Source organism: Poecilia reticulata, linkage group LG19 (assembly GCF_000633615.1).
Source record: "Poecilia reticulata strain Guanapo linkage group LG19, Guppy_female_1.0+MT, whole genome shotgun sequence".
In the NCBI taxonomy this organism is placed as follows: Eukaryota; Metazoa; Chordata; class Actinopteri; order Cyprinodontiformes; family Poeciliidae; genus Poecilia; species Poecilia reticulata.
Window position 1 is genome coordinate 11,286,581 of NC_024349.1, and position 15,114 is coordinate 11,301,694.

Sequence of the window (15,114 nt, forward strand, 5' to 3'; positions counted from 1 at the left end):
CAGTTTCTAAAGGTCACAGGTGATCCAGGCTTCGCACCTTTAAAATATAGTTAAAAAAAGCCAATTTGAAAAATATGTATCAAGGCAACTCTGTTTAAAATTTTTAAAAAGGAGTTCCCTAATGAAGTATTAGAGAACCACTTTTGAAGTTTCCAAAAACATACAAGTGATGTATGTATTTTTAATTGTTATTATTTWAAAWWWTTTTTGTTATCATTGTATGCTATGGTTTGGGGATCGATAAAGTATTATCTATCYATCTATCTATGTATGAATGAGATTGTCCACTGTTCTTTTATTTGAGATGTTCTTACTTATTGTGTGCATTTTTCAGAGATAAAACATAGTTAATTGTGGATGTATAGTATGCTGCTATAGTTTGTTCCCTTTTTGTTTCATACAGGAATGYAAGAATGAGTGCTGTGATGCTGCCACCTGCAARCTGACTCGTGGTTCCTCTTGTGCTCATGGARGCTGCTGTGACAAATGTCAGGTCTGCAAACCATTTCAGTACAGGTGAAATTTCATCACTTTTGCCYTCGCCATRTCAAAGCGACTAATTTTACTTCCTYGTCTCTGGTTGGTAGCTCAAAGTGTCTGGAACTCAGTGCAGAAATTCAGCCGACGTCTGCGATCTTCCGGAGTATTGCGACGGCAAATCTGGATTTTGTCCTGGAAACTTTTATTTCATGGATGGGCTGCCCTGCAAAAACGATGCAGCCTATTGCTACGAAGGACGCTGCCAGACGTACGATTACCAGTGTTTATATCTGTTTGGAGCAGGTATGTTCTGATGTAATCGTTGGAGAAATCAATGTGGCTTATGTCGTTACTGGTGCTGGTCACTTCTCGCTCTATTATTGTTTTTGTAAACAATTGAAATGATTGACGTATGTTTTGTTCTCATGTTTAGTAACTRAATCTCTCCTCTTGCTGCTAATATCTGATACTTTCCTTTTTGAACAGGTGCAAAAAAAGCAGATGATATTTGTTTTGAATACGAAAATGTAAAGGGGAAYGTGTTTGGGAACTGTGGCATCACCAGCAATGGAGGCTACATCAAATGTACCGTGGCGTAAGTACTTAAAGTTCATAAGTTTTAGGTGTGGGTCAGTAAATTAAAATATCATCCAAAAAATKGTCWTTTCASTACYATAATTCAAAATCTGTCACATGCAACACATTAAAATAATGTTTACTGTGCATAGACATACCAAAAGACATACAGGTAAGTCATTTCTTGTCATGACTTGCTGCGTCAGTGCGGYATGTTCCAGAAGGAATCACATTGTGCGTCTACTGAGATCATCAGGAGGCCTGGGTTGCTTTAATAGCAKCTTTAAGCTTGTATATATTTGGGCTAGTGTCTCATCTTTTCCTAGATTTCTTTTTAGGTAATTAGAGATTCCACAGACATTAAAGCAGGGATTTGGTACTTTTAACATTGTGGGAAAGTATTGCTGAAAAATGAAAACCTCATTGACCTGAAGCTTCCCGGCAGACGGAAGCATGACGTTCGTCAGACAGACCTGCACTAACAGATGACAGGAACTTGCAAAACAAACTTAAAGCTAAACTTTATCCAACTCCATTCAACAGTCATTCTCTGTAACCTTGATTTCTAAATAAAATGCAAACTTTACTTCCCTCTAAAAAGAGAACCTTAAACCACAGAGCAACAGCTGAGGTTTTCTTTTYCTCCCACCGCCCACGTAAAGCACATCTGACATCTGGTGAATCAGATATACAGGAACTGTGAAAGCCCATGCTTTGGATACTTATTWAGCACTGATTGCTTCTTTAGGAATGACTRCTTTGAGGCTTACCCTCCCTGTGAAGGTGCTACGGAAATTATTAACAAAAAGGGTAGAGAAACTGATAAGAAATGAGAAAGATCAATCTTTGCCTTTAAATAATTTATTTCGAAGGCCTGAAGCGTTCGAAGGCTCTGTCACTGAAGGCAGATGAGTAAAGAAGAGCCCAGTGGGACAGCTGCATACATTTCAGTTAAAACCACATCCTGTTTTGACTCACACACATACTGGAAAAGGAAGCACAAGGGGGAAAACTTAATAAAAACTTGACAACTTGCATAGACACCTACTTTAAACCTTCCTTGCACTCTGTGATTGTCACATATGTTATCTGACCGCTCAAATGCACATGCTTCCTGCATTACGTGTGCTTAGAAAATCGCTTACATGCATACCAAATAAAATAGAAATGCAGAAATACATACTCATTTTTCCACTTCAAAGGGTATCAGTTTTTCATAAAATTTCTTTATGAAAAATATTTTTTTTAGTTGGTCTTAACTGTTTATTTATGTGGAAATTAAGATTTAGTTTTTCATCAGCTGGCTATTGATTTCTGTAATAAGAATTACAGTTTTATTTGAATTACCGAGATGCAAGTAAACTGCAAATCTTGAATAAAATAGAAATAAAGTGGCATCTAGTGGAATAAAAAAAATACTTTGTAGTAACATTAGTGTATCTTTTTCAGGAATGCCAAATGTGGAAAGGTGCAGTGCACTAACGTGGATTTAAACAACCACCCTGCTGGTGCCCAAATCAGCATCGAGATAGTTCAGGGATCCAAATGTATCAATGCAGACTTCAACCTTGGAACCGACGTTCTGGATCCRGCTTATGTTAAACCCGGCAGTCCGTGCGACAAAGGAAAGGTGAGCCAGTAATATTTAACATGTTCTGCTGAGGTGACGGAAATGAAATGGCAGATTAAGTTTGACTGGATGTTTTCGATCCTCTACTTTAGACGTGCGTGGACTTCAAGTGTGTGAACGCGTCAGTTCTGGACCCAAAGCTGGGCTGCGATGCACAGACCACCTGCAGTGGACGAGGAGTAAAACGAGCCTTTAACTTTTTTATAAACTCTTTTATCAGTCAATATTGAAATGCCAGMCACTTTTTCATGGCTGTTTTTCATTCATCCAGGTGTGTAACGATCAGGGACACTGCCACTGTGACAACGGTTGGGCTCCACCCAACTGCAACAAAGCAGGCCGAGGTGGGAGTGTCGACAGCGGTCCTGCCATGATAGGTACATTTATATTCTTTAAATACATTTAAATTCTTTAAATGTGCACGCAAAGTTGTAGAATCGATTTAAGGTCACCTGCAGAGTTTTAGTCTAAGCTTTGTTTGGGAGTGATTATCATAACCGTTTTGGTTTTTTATTAACTGATTTCAACTGGATGTTGATCAACTACTAACYTTAATTAGGTTTGAAAACAAGAATTTAGTTCACATGTTGCCAAATTTGTMAAATGAATCTCACGTAGATGTAGAGAAACCCAAAACTTTTGGTAGTTCATTTAAATTGGTTGGTTTCTCGGTACTGATCCATCTTTTAGACATAATCCACAGAACTTGGTCTTTGCATAAGCAGCGTTGGCCTACTTTATCTTTCCTGAAATCATTTAGGAAGTGTTTGTGATCTATGGGAATTTGGACATGTTTGTTTTTTGTTTCTCCTTTGGCATCAGTTGCAGCATGATACCTCAGGGTGAAGCTACCACCACCATGCTTGAGAGCTTGATCATAAAATGTTTCTTGAAAAGGGATTGGCATGCATATGTGGGTAGCTTATCAATTATAGTTGAAGTTGATGATTTTCAGAATGAGTTTTCTTCTTTTGGGTGGTCAGCAGTCCATGGTGGACAATAGTGTTCAGGGAATTTTATTGGTAGTTCTTTGTMCCCACACATCCTAAATCAATTTCCCATCAAATAGTTTTATGACAATAGTTGTAGCTTGGACACAGCTGGATCTGCCATCAGCAGAATAATTCTCAAAACTGATTTTGAAGTAAATAAAGCAGGATAGGTAAGAATTTCTTCTCAGTTGTATTGATAGTTTGTGCTCCGTATTTACTGCTCTGATTTTTAAGGAAATCAATTTAAGTGAATTTCAGAAATTCAACAAAGAGTAGTCGCATATCAAGYCATAATTATGCCAGGAGTTGGTTAATGATTGTAAGTTGTATCTTAAAAATGGGAAATGCATAATAAATTCAAACTTGTTCTTTAAAAATACATTGCAGTTTTTTAGTTTTGGGATGTTTATGATTATTTTTTAAAGCACATCAACAGATTGATGTATTTATTCTCCAAAATGAGCSCATTAGACATCTAAGCAAACCTGTTTAGCAGATGTCGATTAAAACTTAGCAGTTTCATTAAGTTCATATTTGTTGCTTGTTGCATTTYTTGGCGAATCATCTCTGAGAGCAATGTTGTCCTTTTGAAAACTTTTTGAAACCTGAAACTACGACTGCTGTTCAGAAAAACATCTTAGACTTGAATGACCGCTTTTCTTCCTTAACATGTGAACCTCTGTCTCAGATTACTCCCTCAGGAACGGGCTGTTGATCTTCTTCCTGTTGGTTGTCCCTCTTCTCRTCGCTGCCATTCTGGTGCTGCTCTACGTGTTCAAAAGGGATTCCCTAGACATCTGCTTGAAACGAGGAAGAAAGTAAAATAAAACGATGTCTAACTTACAACACGCATTCATATAGTCTTTCAAAATGTTCATGTTTTTGAGAAAATCTTTCCTTTTCTTGTTTAAAGAAAACGCAGTACAGGAAACAGAAATGCAAATGCACCAACAAATGGTAACGTTCAAACAGATGTGACAATTCAGCCTCCAAGACAGGTTCCACCTGAAAGGGTAAGTTTACATGTCAAAGTAGTCACAGCAGCAGCTTCATTATTTTTTTATTTAAAAGACATTTGTCAGAAATAATGTTTCAGTTCATATCTTCCTGTTTTGCTTTTTGTTTTATACATATCTAACTGGATATTTCTTGTTTTCTTTTTGTGTGTTTCTGTATTTAACTCCAGCCTCCAGTTCCAACAGTGACCTCTGTTCCCATTTCAGGGTATGCATTTTACTTTTCAAAACATATTTAATATCCGTGAACTTGGGTTTTTATTAATTTTGTATTAATTCAGTTATGTTTTTTTTTATCAAGTTTATAATTCACAAAAAATCACCTCAATGTTTTTACTAGGCAAAATAATTAAAATATATAATCAAATCAGTGCAGATTCTAATTTATTTAAGTGCTCCAGTTTATGCAGTTTGATCAAATTTTGTTTATATTTCCAGTTGGTAAAATTAAAAGTTTTMGATCTTTGGAAGAATACGAAACAACATGGATTAATTAACCCTTTCATGCATAAATAATGATCCTATGTGTCAGGATTTTTTTCCAAAAATTTTTTCCGTTAAGGCATAAATAAAAAGGTAGGAAAAGAAACTTTGTAAAAAATATACATATTTATTGTCATTTTTTTAGGTGATAAATTGTAATTTTCTCCAAATACAAAGTTGTTATTTGAAAAATACACCAGTAGTATTGTTCTTTAGGGATTATCTGATGTCTCAATATTTTTTTTTTACCTGTAAGAGTCGTCAGTCGAAGGAGGAACCGAGTTGGTTGGCATGCCTTTTTGTCTGTCGGCCATATGGGATTTAACAAAAATAATTTCTTGCTTTTGCAGCTGATGGCCAGTAGTTGATAGCGTATTTTATGATGTATTGGTGTCCACTTCAATGGTCTGTATGCATTTAGACCATAAAAATATAGAAGAAGCAGAAGAAAATGGCTTTTAGACAGCTGTCCAGTGTAGTGACCACTATGCATGAAAGGGTTAAAGCCTTTCATTGCTCAACTTACAGCTTTAAATGAGCCAAATATACTGTCAGTTTCAGGTATGGAGAAGTGGATTACTGGACCCAGGAAGCAAACGAGGCTCCTTCCCGACCTCCAGCTCCAGTTCAGGGCCCAGGAGTGCCAAGGCCRATCCCCGTTAAAGACATCGCAAACTGATGCTCACTTTATGTCAGGGACGCTGTGAGTGTATGAGTGTGTTTCTCAAAAAGAGACTGTTTTAAACCACTGTGACAATGAGACACTCACTGGAACTTGTATGCACTCTAAAGCTGACTGTAATATTTGTATTTGTGGGTTTGGATGCACCTTGTAAGTATCGGAGTGGGTGGGTTTTATTTGGTCTTTATCACTTTGTGTTAAATCAGCCACATGAATTGTTTATACAAGAAAAAGAAAGAATTTTATGGATTTTCTTCCAACATGTTTTTAAAAGGTTGTTAGTTTTGAGTGTTGATATTGTAATATTGCCCGGAAGATTGCAATAAAGTTAGTTTAAATTTATTTTACACATGTGAGCTTCTCATGATGTACATTTGGTCCTTCATAATTTTTGAAGACAAGATGCGCTGTTTGCCGAAATAAAAACATGAAAGTTCTTTTGATATTGATTTTACTGAAATAAAAGATGCTGGATGTGGATTTATATCATGTTTACATGTTTTTAAGGTTATTTCTTAAAATACAGCTGCATTTCATTATTGATTTATCAGTGCATTTTATTAAGCTTATGAAGTGAAACTCATGTAATCATAACACACAAGATACATTTATATATGTATACACTGTATATTTCTTTCTGTTCATTTTGTTGACATTGGCTTACTTTCAATAAAAACCCCAAAATCAGTTTTCTCAGATAATCGTAAATCTCGGCCTCATTCAGCCCATAATGCTGCTGAAGTGTCAAAGAAACCTGGTTGCTTTAACAGCAGACGATGTCATGGGTCCAAATCATTACTGACTGAGGAAACGTAACGGTACGACTGATGCCTACTGGGCATTTAAATGCCTATATCAAAACAAGTTTACCTTTTAATTAGCATAAACTAAAATGTTTCTCAGCCTGAAACAAAAACCTTATTCATCGGCAGCAGTCCAGATGGAAAACATGAGGCCCAAGAACAAGCTGGAAGCTGTTACATAGAGTATAAAGTAAGCTCGGTTGATGATGTTAATCTTTCTGGTCCAAAAGCCAGGCTTCCCTTCTTCCTTGGTGTTGTTCGCAAGCAGAGACAGCATCCTTGTCAACTCCTTCAGTCCATCTGAGAAGTTGACAAACTCCTGCAGCTGCTCCGTCAGTCGGCTGCTGCAACCCTGGAAAGATGATGACCCGGTTAAAAACTGAGATTCTAAAAATTATAATTAGACAGCAGGCCACGTTATGAGCTCTTTTGTTTTCTGACACAGCAAACTATAAGGAATGAGTGTGAGTTGACGCTGAAATCAAAACACTTTTGCTCAAGCAGTCTTTCCAGTGGGGGTCTAATACCAACCTGCCCCAGGTCATTTGGCATCTTGTCTGCAGACACACCACAGATACATGGACACCCAGACCAGTTCTTCTCTTCTAGAGGAAACAGATGAAGCACATTGTGCCTTCAGGTGTGCTGATTTTAGAATATTTGGAAGGAAAAAGATAAGGACTTTCTTTCTCTCACAGACTGGTAGTTTAGTCCTTCATTTGTGTTGTGTTTTTCTATTAACATTAAATATATAAACATAACATTATTTTTACTATAAGTTTTTAACAAGTGTAAAATACTGAAGCTTGAAGTTCTCTTTTACGTCTTGACCAAATTCAGCACAGTTTCCAGATCGAAATGAATCGTCTCAATTGGATCCAGATTGTACTGAACATGTACAGAAAATATCAGAAAGTGTTTTTAAATAGAATTTTTAGTCTTGTTCAACTAAATTTTGTATTAGTGTTAAGTTTGTGTTTTACCTGACATTTTCTTAAGAGCTTACTAGTTAAAAGTCCAGAGCACATAAACTACTCTTCTTACCTTTCTCACAGCTTCGGTAGTTGGCATTTCTATCTTCACTGTCAGCACAACCGTCTTCCAAACTGTGTCGTTTGTTCATCTCATTTTCCTGGGATTCAGACTCAATGTCCATCAGATACATCATCAAAATCGTCTCCAGGAGGCTGAGGAACATCAGCGCAAAAATCCCAATGCAGTAGACCGCTGGCGAGACGTTATTACAAAGATRGTGACAATGAAGAAATCACCACTTAAAATATTTGACAATGCTGCTGAAACAAGTTATTCAAAACTTTAAACATAAAGTGGGAAACAGGTTTATCACAGTAGTAAACTAATAAAAACAATTATCCTTATGTTTTATTCCCATTTTCCACATGACTTTGAAAGATARTCAACAAATGTTCAGTTGTGTTGAGATTGGGGATCTGGGAAGACCATTCCAAAACCTTAATATTAGCCTCGTTAACGTCTTCCAAAAACAATTTACGTATTTTTACAAAAGTCCTGTTACAGTTGTATGAATATTTTTTGTTTTTAACTGATTGAAATTGTATGTTGAATCCATTCTGGAAGGAAAAAAGGCAAGAAACTTTTCAATTTTATCTTTAAAACTTCATTGCATCTTCCCAGAACTTTGTTTTACATTATTAAAATCTCAAAATCAATTAACCTAAAAGCAGCTGCATTCTGTAGACTAGAGCAGGACTTGATCCACTTACCAATCAGCGGGATCTTGTCTGACGATGACGGCAGAATGTCATTGAGAATGAGCTGCATCACGGTGACAGCCAGCAGCACCGTGACCTTGAAGCTGATCTTCTCACCGCCTCTGTCTGAGATCAGGAAGGAGGACAAATCCAGGCACAAGAAGAAGAGGACAGGCAGCAGGAAGTTGACAATGTAGAGTATAGATCTCCTTTTCATATAGATCTGTAAAAAACAGATGTTTGGGCATGTCATTGTTCTGGTTTCTAGATCTACTGTAAGTTTAACACGTCACCAATTCACACTAATTCATTCTATAGCACTCCCTGATGCAAATATGTTAGGATTAACAATATCCATTATTTGGAGAAAAGACACAGACTGACTGTAAACATATGAAGTCACCAGTTACTTACAGTGTAAATAATTGTGTCTTGCTGGGATCCAAATGGTTTAACCGTTTTATTGGTAACTGTCATTTTAACAAACAGCCACTCATACTGCGTCCTCATCAACTCACGTGACCAATTAGTAGTCACCGAGGAGTTCATGGAATACAACAGTTTAATTTCCTCAACTGGAATGGAAGAGAAAACAATGTTTTAACCCAGGGAAATGGACACAGCATGCAGCGATACTTTAACAGCAACCTTAACAGCATCAATGCGAGCAGATGGACATAATCTGTCTGATTATCTCATCTGGAAGTTAGTGATTTAAAATTGCTGGTAATCCTCAATGAGCTAAAAGAGTAGTATAAGATAAAAATCTGGTTCAAACTATGTGTTGTAAAGACTCACACAATCAGCACTAAAGCACTAGTCATCACAGAAAATTAAAAACATGATTGAAAAATAGAAGAACAGCTTAAAACCGACTTACCGGAGTGAACAACTGATTTAATTGAGAGAGTGCAGCTCTGAACGTCAAATGGGAATTTAAAAACCTGCATCATGCATGTGCTGACCATCACCTGATCATTCTGGACTAAAACTGTACCACTGCTGTTGATGGTGAGGTGAGGACTTGGAGGGGCTTTATCCTTTTCTGTCCTGCAAAACAGAAAAGTTTCATTTATGACACATGCATTCAGGACAAAGCAACACTTTGTCAGCCAGCACCAGACTGTGGATAGTGTAACTTTCATCTCTTATTTTTCCACCACTGTGCTCTTTTCTTTTGGTAATGTACAAATGTCAACCTATGGGGATATTTACCAGTTCACACCCATATTTTGTACTCATGCTTTCTTGTCCTTTCCTTCTCATTTTGTTTGGAAAGCTTTGTACCCAATGTTCTTAAATTACTTCCTCTGCTGATTGTAGTCAAGTATTTTGAAACATATATGAAGAGAAACAGTGAGATCATCATTCTAAGTTGACAAAATTGTGACCTTTTAAGCTTTCCGTAGTCCAGTACTTGCTCTCTGCTGCAGATGTAACTCACTGTAAGCTAGATATCTTTCACAATTATTAGTTACATATATTTTAAACTCCCTGCTTGTCTTTGTATATCAGCCCCTTTTCCTGTGAGTTTTGTGATCAGAAACTCACATAATCATGTGACTCCTGTGAGTTTCTGTTTGTTTTTTTCCTTCCCATTCCTGAGTAGCTGATTCTTCATGTTGACTCTCCAAACAACACACGGTAGTGCAAAGTGCCTTAAAAGGTGCCATGAAAGTTATCTTTATAGACTTATTTTCTGTTGACAACAAAATACAACAAATCTTTGGCTCATGTGATTTATTCTTCATCTGATATCCTGTATGAGATTGTAATGACTGGAATGAGATGATTCAGCCACCAGTCACTTAGAAAGGCTCAATTATCTCACCAGTCTGACCCCTGGGGATTCTCCACTTTGCCTTGCTGAGCCACTTTGAGGACTCTTTAAAGGGCTGCATGAGTATTGTGTCATTATTTTCTCCTTCGCCACTCGTTTTCTTGTACTCTTGGTATATATTTTTTGTTAACAGTGTCAGTGTTTGGCATACAGTCCAAAAGTCATCATTTAGCTGTTTGGTATATTAGTTTTGTTTAAACAGAGCAAGTGCATGCATATCCATACACTTACATTTCTTCAATGGTGAGATCTGGCTTCCACAGAATATCTGTGGGAATAGTAACTTTTGTGATGTTACAGAATTTACTGGGATCCCATGAAATGAAGTCATTCTGCCATTGCTATGGAGAAAAGTAAAGAATGTGATCACAAATTTGAATATTACACAAAATTTGGAAATATAAACATTTTATAAAGCTTGAGGTCCAAAATTGGGTCGAAGAACCTCCAAAAGCAGGCTTTGCGTTGACCTTAACTTGAGTCTCCACTGGAGAAATCTGACATTCATTTAAAATGTCCTACATTCTACAAATTGCATAATTACCTTAATTATAATTTGTTGCTCAGAGAAATATGAATAAAAGATAATACTCACCATAATTATCCAAACATATGGTACAAATGTCTGGTCAATCTCTCTCTGCAAACAAGCATATTGGTGAAGACCAGAAAAAAAAAAAATTAAAGTGACCATTATGTTTTCAAATTAGGTGAATTAAAAACATATGTACTGTATTTTCACTAAAAGGTGGCACAGTAACAAAATGTTTGTCCTTTGCTAGTGTAAAAGAAGAACACAAGGAAAGATGTAACAGCTGAAGTATTAACTTGTTTATTTAGTTTGCACAAAAGTTATCATATAATAGCATATGTAGCTGATACATGTAGTTAGAAAAGAGTTTGAAAATGCTTCTGCAGTTATATTGCAACAATTTATTTTTAGCTATTTCCTTCTTGTGACTGTTTGTGCAGACATTTACTATTTTGAATTCTTCAATAGATTTCAGCACTTCAAAATATTAATCCTGGCAAATGGTAGACACAACAATAAAGGTATATTGTCAGAATTGACAGTATTGGGTTATTCTAGTGAAAGTTGAAGGAAAAGAAAACTTAGCTTTGCACATATTTATCACTCAGATATATGAAATTTGGCAATTTCCCAACTTACCACATCCAGGATAGCATACAGCAATACTTCCAGATGGACCTCTGTGACTTTTCTGAAGTCTTTCACAGGTCGGGTCAAGGAATACAGATCATTGCCTCTGTTCAGGTTCAGGTAGTTTAAAACCTCCAGATAACTACACACTCTTTCAAAGGAACCCACTTCTACGACTTCAAACACAAAGAGACAAGATAGATCCAGGCACAATGGCACAAAAATACAAACATTTCTTCTATAAATTACAGCTTTATCTGTGTTATTTACTTGTGATTTTGAAATTAATTCATAATTTATGAGTCTCTCCTGATCAGTACAGAGAGAACTCACATTTTATCGATTAAATGTCCAATGTTTGAACATAAATGTGCACTTATGGTTAACCATAACAATGCTTTTTACATTCCCCAGAGTCTGACAAGAACCTCCAGTTCTGATGTAGTTACCATAAGTAATTACAATACAGCAATGGTCAAAAATAAAATAAAATAATCTATTTGTTAAGTATAAAGGAACCTGTCTTTATGAGTAATTATTGTTTAAACTATTTTTAGCTTTGCAAGATAATATTACACAGGTTCAACTGTTTCAGAATTTCTTTGTAAAAACCACCACCACAAAAAAAAACAAAAAAAAACTTTAGGTTTATAAAATAAATATAATTTAATAGGGGATGGAGGCTGCTTCTGCTAGTAGAGAAATATTGCAAATAAAAATGACCGCACAGTAGTCTAGAAAACATATTCTGTAGTAACACAATCCTGATATATTATTCTAAGTTTTTAATAATAATAATAATAATAATAATAATAATAATAATAATAATAATAATAATAATAATAATAATAATAATAATAATAATAATAATAATAATAATACCTATGAGGAGGAAGTGAAGAATGAAGTCCCTCAGCAACATTTCTATGAAGTCCAGGCACTATGATGGTTGAACAGCAAGTGTGCAAATGAGATCATTGCAGAAATATTATACGGCCAAATCTTTTAGGCAAGGGGTGGGCAAACCTCATCCCTAATCAATTTCTATGATATGATGGGTTTATTTGTTTATTTATCAGTATAAACATGAAATGCTTACACCAATATCTGGCGCAGTTAAGATTCCAAAAAGTTTTTGTTTTTTTAATTAGAGAAAATTGAAATGTGGAGGGAAATTTGATTTTCATTTGGCAATTTTACAACTTTCCTTAAGTAAATGGTTCATACTTGAAAGATAATAAATATGGTTGAAATTAACTGATTATTTTACAGAAAAGTCCAAGCTTTTTTTTTTTTTTTTACAATTTATTATTTATTGTCATTTATGGTACTACATGCTAATTGTTTTAACAGTACAGTGTAGCGCACACTGATTGCTGTTGGTATTAACCTACTAACATGATTCATCTTTACTCCATCCTCATTTTCCCATCACACACATGTGGTTCTATGTCTCTTATCACACTGTATGACTTTCATTTTTATGTTATGTCCATCAACATTTAATAACTACAATGGCTTGACATGCTGCTAAATATAGACAATCTGATTGTTTAATAAGTTGCACTGTTTGAACTTGTTTTTATATTTATAAACCTTCAGTTTGTGAAATGTGTGTCATTTGGTAATAACAAAGAAGCAAAGCAATCTCTACATGTTTATCTAACCTGGAAGTGTTTGTTAACTTAAGCAAATTACATCTTCAGCTGCTGTCCACATTGAAAATATTATGGCTAAAAATACAATGATGGATGTGACATAGCATATTGCAAAAATCTTGTTGATTCTCTCAGCCAGTTTGGTCCAGTAGCCTCTCTTTTCTTCCTGCTTATCGGTGTTGAGAAGAGTAATCATTTTCTTCATCTCCTTCAGTTCATCTGAAAACATCTCCAGTGTCAGTGGGCCCTCCGTGTGTCGGATGCTGGTGTCCTGCAGAAGTAGTAGAGGTTATTCAGAAATGTTTTGAATGGACCCGACTTTACCAAATCGATCAAATTAGAAAATGGACTTCATTTATGTGTTATTTACTGAATGATTAGATCAAAAACATTTTCATGTGTTAAAAAGATTCAGATCTATTTTTAGTGCCGAATATGTGGGAAAACATCAAATTGATATATCGACACATTTTTCATATAATTTACTTAGCTTACCGTAAATGATTTTGCCCAGATGAATAGTCAAAAATTTCCATCATTACATGAGTCGTAAGAGTTGAAACCAAAACAGACTTGCAGCTGTTTTGCCTCACAAACATTCTTTACTTTTTCTTTTACTTTTCAGTTAGTCACATAAAATCCCAAGAAATGATGCTGGTGTTTGTGATTGCAACATGACAAAATGTTTAAAAAAAAGATCAAGGGTTATGAACACTTTTACAAGGTACTGTAATAAGTTGAAACTGATTATACTCCTAGCTGTAAACTAGGACTTTAAATAGACTTCTAACCTCTTTGGCTGCAGATCCCCTTTTAAAATCTGATTTATCATTCAAAGATGCACCGTATTTCTTCATTGCTGTGAAGATGTAACAGATGTAAAAACAGTAGAGTTTATTACACTAAAATTGAATAAATCTGCATGAATATTCAGTTTGTATAATCTGCCAATGACTTTCTGTTTTATACCCTCCAGACTTGGGTCGTGGGCTATTTCGTCGTCTTCTGATGCAGAATCCTTCTCAATCAGATACATCACAAAAATTGTCTCCATGAGGCTGAGCATCATCATCGTAAATATCCCAAAACAGTACTTCACTGAAGGGGTTAAACAGTATTAGTTATTTAACACAATTATCCACGGCATTCTAGAACTATAAGGTCATGAATGTTTAATTTTGAGCTTCATTACTTATAAGAGGAATGCTGTCGGAAGAAGAGGGCAAAATATCGTTGAGAATAAGCTGCATGACTGTGACGGCCAGCAGTACAGTGATTTTAAAGCCAACTTTTTCACCACCAGTGTCTGACATGAGGAATGACCTCAAGTCCAGACACGTGAGGTAGAGAATAGGCAACAAGAAGTTGACAATATAGATTACAGAACGCCTTTTCACAGTGATCTGTAAAATGAAAAGGTAAGAATTAAAATAGGAACAAATTCTTGCATTATAAACAATTTCCTATTAACTAAAAAAAAAAATACTCACAGGAAAATATAAATGTCCAATTGAATTCCAGTTATGGACTGTCATGTTGCAGAACAACCACTCGTATTGAGTTATTATTTTCCGGATCCTCTTTGTGTATTGTATATGGCCATAGCGGCTTTTCAGGTATAAATCTTTTGCTGAGGTGAAAAGAAAAATCAAGTGCAAGGTTTCTCAGCAGGATGAAAAAATGAAACGCTTGTGGCATGTTTACAATAAAACATGGTGTAAAGTTGCCAAAAAAACTACTTACAATCATACATGTTTGATAGGAATGTGATGTTGCAGGTTTGCGTATCAAAAGGAAATTTGTTCACTTGCATCCTGCAATTGGTCATCACCACTTGATCGCTGCTAAACTCTATGGTGCCATTGAAATTAATCTTGAGATGGGGACTTGAAAGAGACTTTTCCTTTTCTGCCCTGTAGGAAAAATGTACTTCAGTCATCACATGCAATGCTCTGTCTCAAAGGTCCATCCATCCATCCATCCATCCATCCATCCATCCATCCATCCATCCATCCATCCATCCATCCATCCATCCATCCATCCATCCATCCATCCATCC

The 15,114-nt window shown here is 35.8% G+C and overlaps 2 protein-coding genes and 1 pseudogene across 3 annotated transcripts in view; 1 reads left to right on the forward strand and 2 right to left on the reverse strand.

Annotated features, from left to right (window-relative positions):
• Positions 1-6,343, forward strand: part of adam9b (ADAM metallopeptidase domain 9b) — a 15,703-nt gene extending 9,360 nt beyond the window's left edge. The window contains exons 13-22 of the mRNA XM_008436975.2: positions 404-493; positions 588-783; positions 967-1,075; positions 2,506-2,686; positions 2,779-2,865; positions 2,958-3,063; positions 4,367-4,496; positions 4,592-4,691; positions 4,865-4,902; positions 5,733-6,343. Of these exons, the coding sequence (XP_008435197.1) occupies positions 404-493; positions 588-783; positions 967-1,075; positions 2,506-2,686; positions 2,779-2,865; positions 2,958-3,063; positions 4,367-4,496; positions 4,592-4,691; positions 4,865-4,902; positions 5,733-5,856 (1,161 nt within the window). The 3' untranslated portion in view covers positions 5,857-6,343. The remainder of the gene's footprint in view (positions 1-403; positions 494-587; positions 784-966; positions 1,076-2,505; positions 2,687-2,778; positions 2,866-2,957; positions 3,064-4,366; positions 4,497-4,591; positions 4,692-4,864; positions 4,903-5,732) is intronic.
• Positions 6,344-6,437: 94 nt separating this feature from the next.
• Positions 6,438-12,020, reverse strand: LOC103481494 (5-hydroxytryptamine receptor 3A-like; annotated as a pseudogene).
• A 299-nt stretch (positions 12,021-12,319) lies between these two features.
• The window catches only part of LOC103481493 (5-hydroxytryptamine receptor 3A-like), a 6,323-nt gene continuing 3,528 nt past the window's right edge, over positions 12,320-15,114 (reverse strand). For both annotated transcript variants that reach the window (XM_008436970.2, XM_008436971.2), the window contains exons 4-9: positions 14,799-14,968; positions 14,546-14,685; positions 14,248-14,458; positions 14,025-14,153; positions 13,847-13,914; positions 12,320-13,326 (exon numbers count right to left, since the gene is read on the reverse strand). In XM_008436970.2, coding sequence (XP_008435192.1) covers positions 13,078-13,326; positions 13,847-13,914; positions 14,025-14,153; positions 14,248-14,458; positions 14,546-14,685; positions 14,799-14,968 — 967 coding nt within the window. In that variant the 3' untranslated portion in view covers positions 12,320-13,077. The remainder of the gene's footprint in view (positions 13,327-13,846; positions 13,915-14,024; positions 14,154-14,247; positions 14,459-14,545; positions 14,686-14,798; positions 14,969-15,114) is intronic.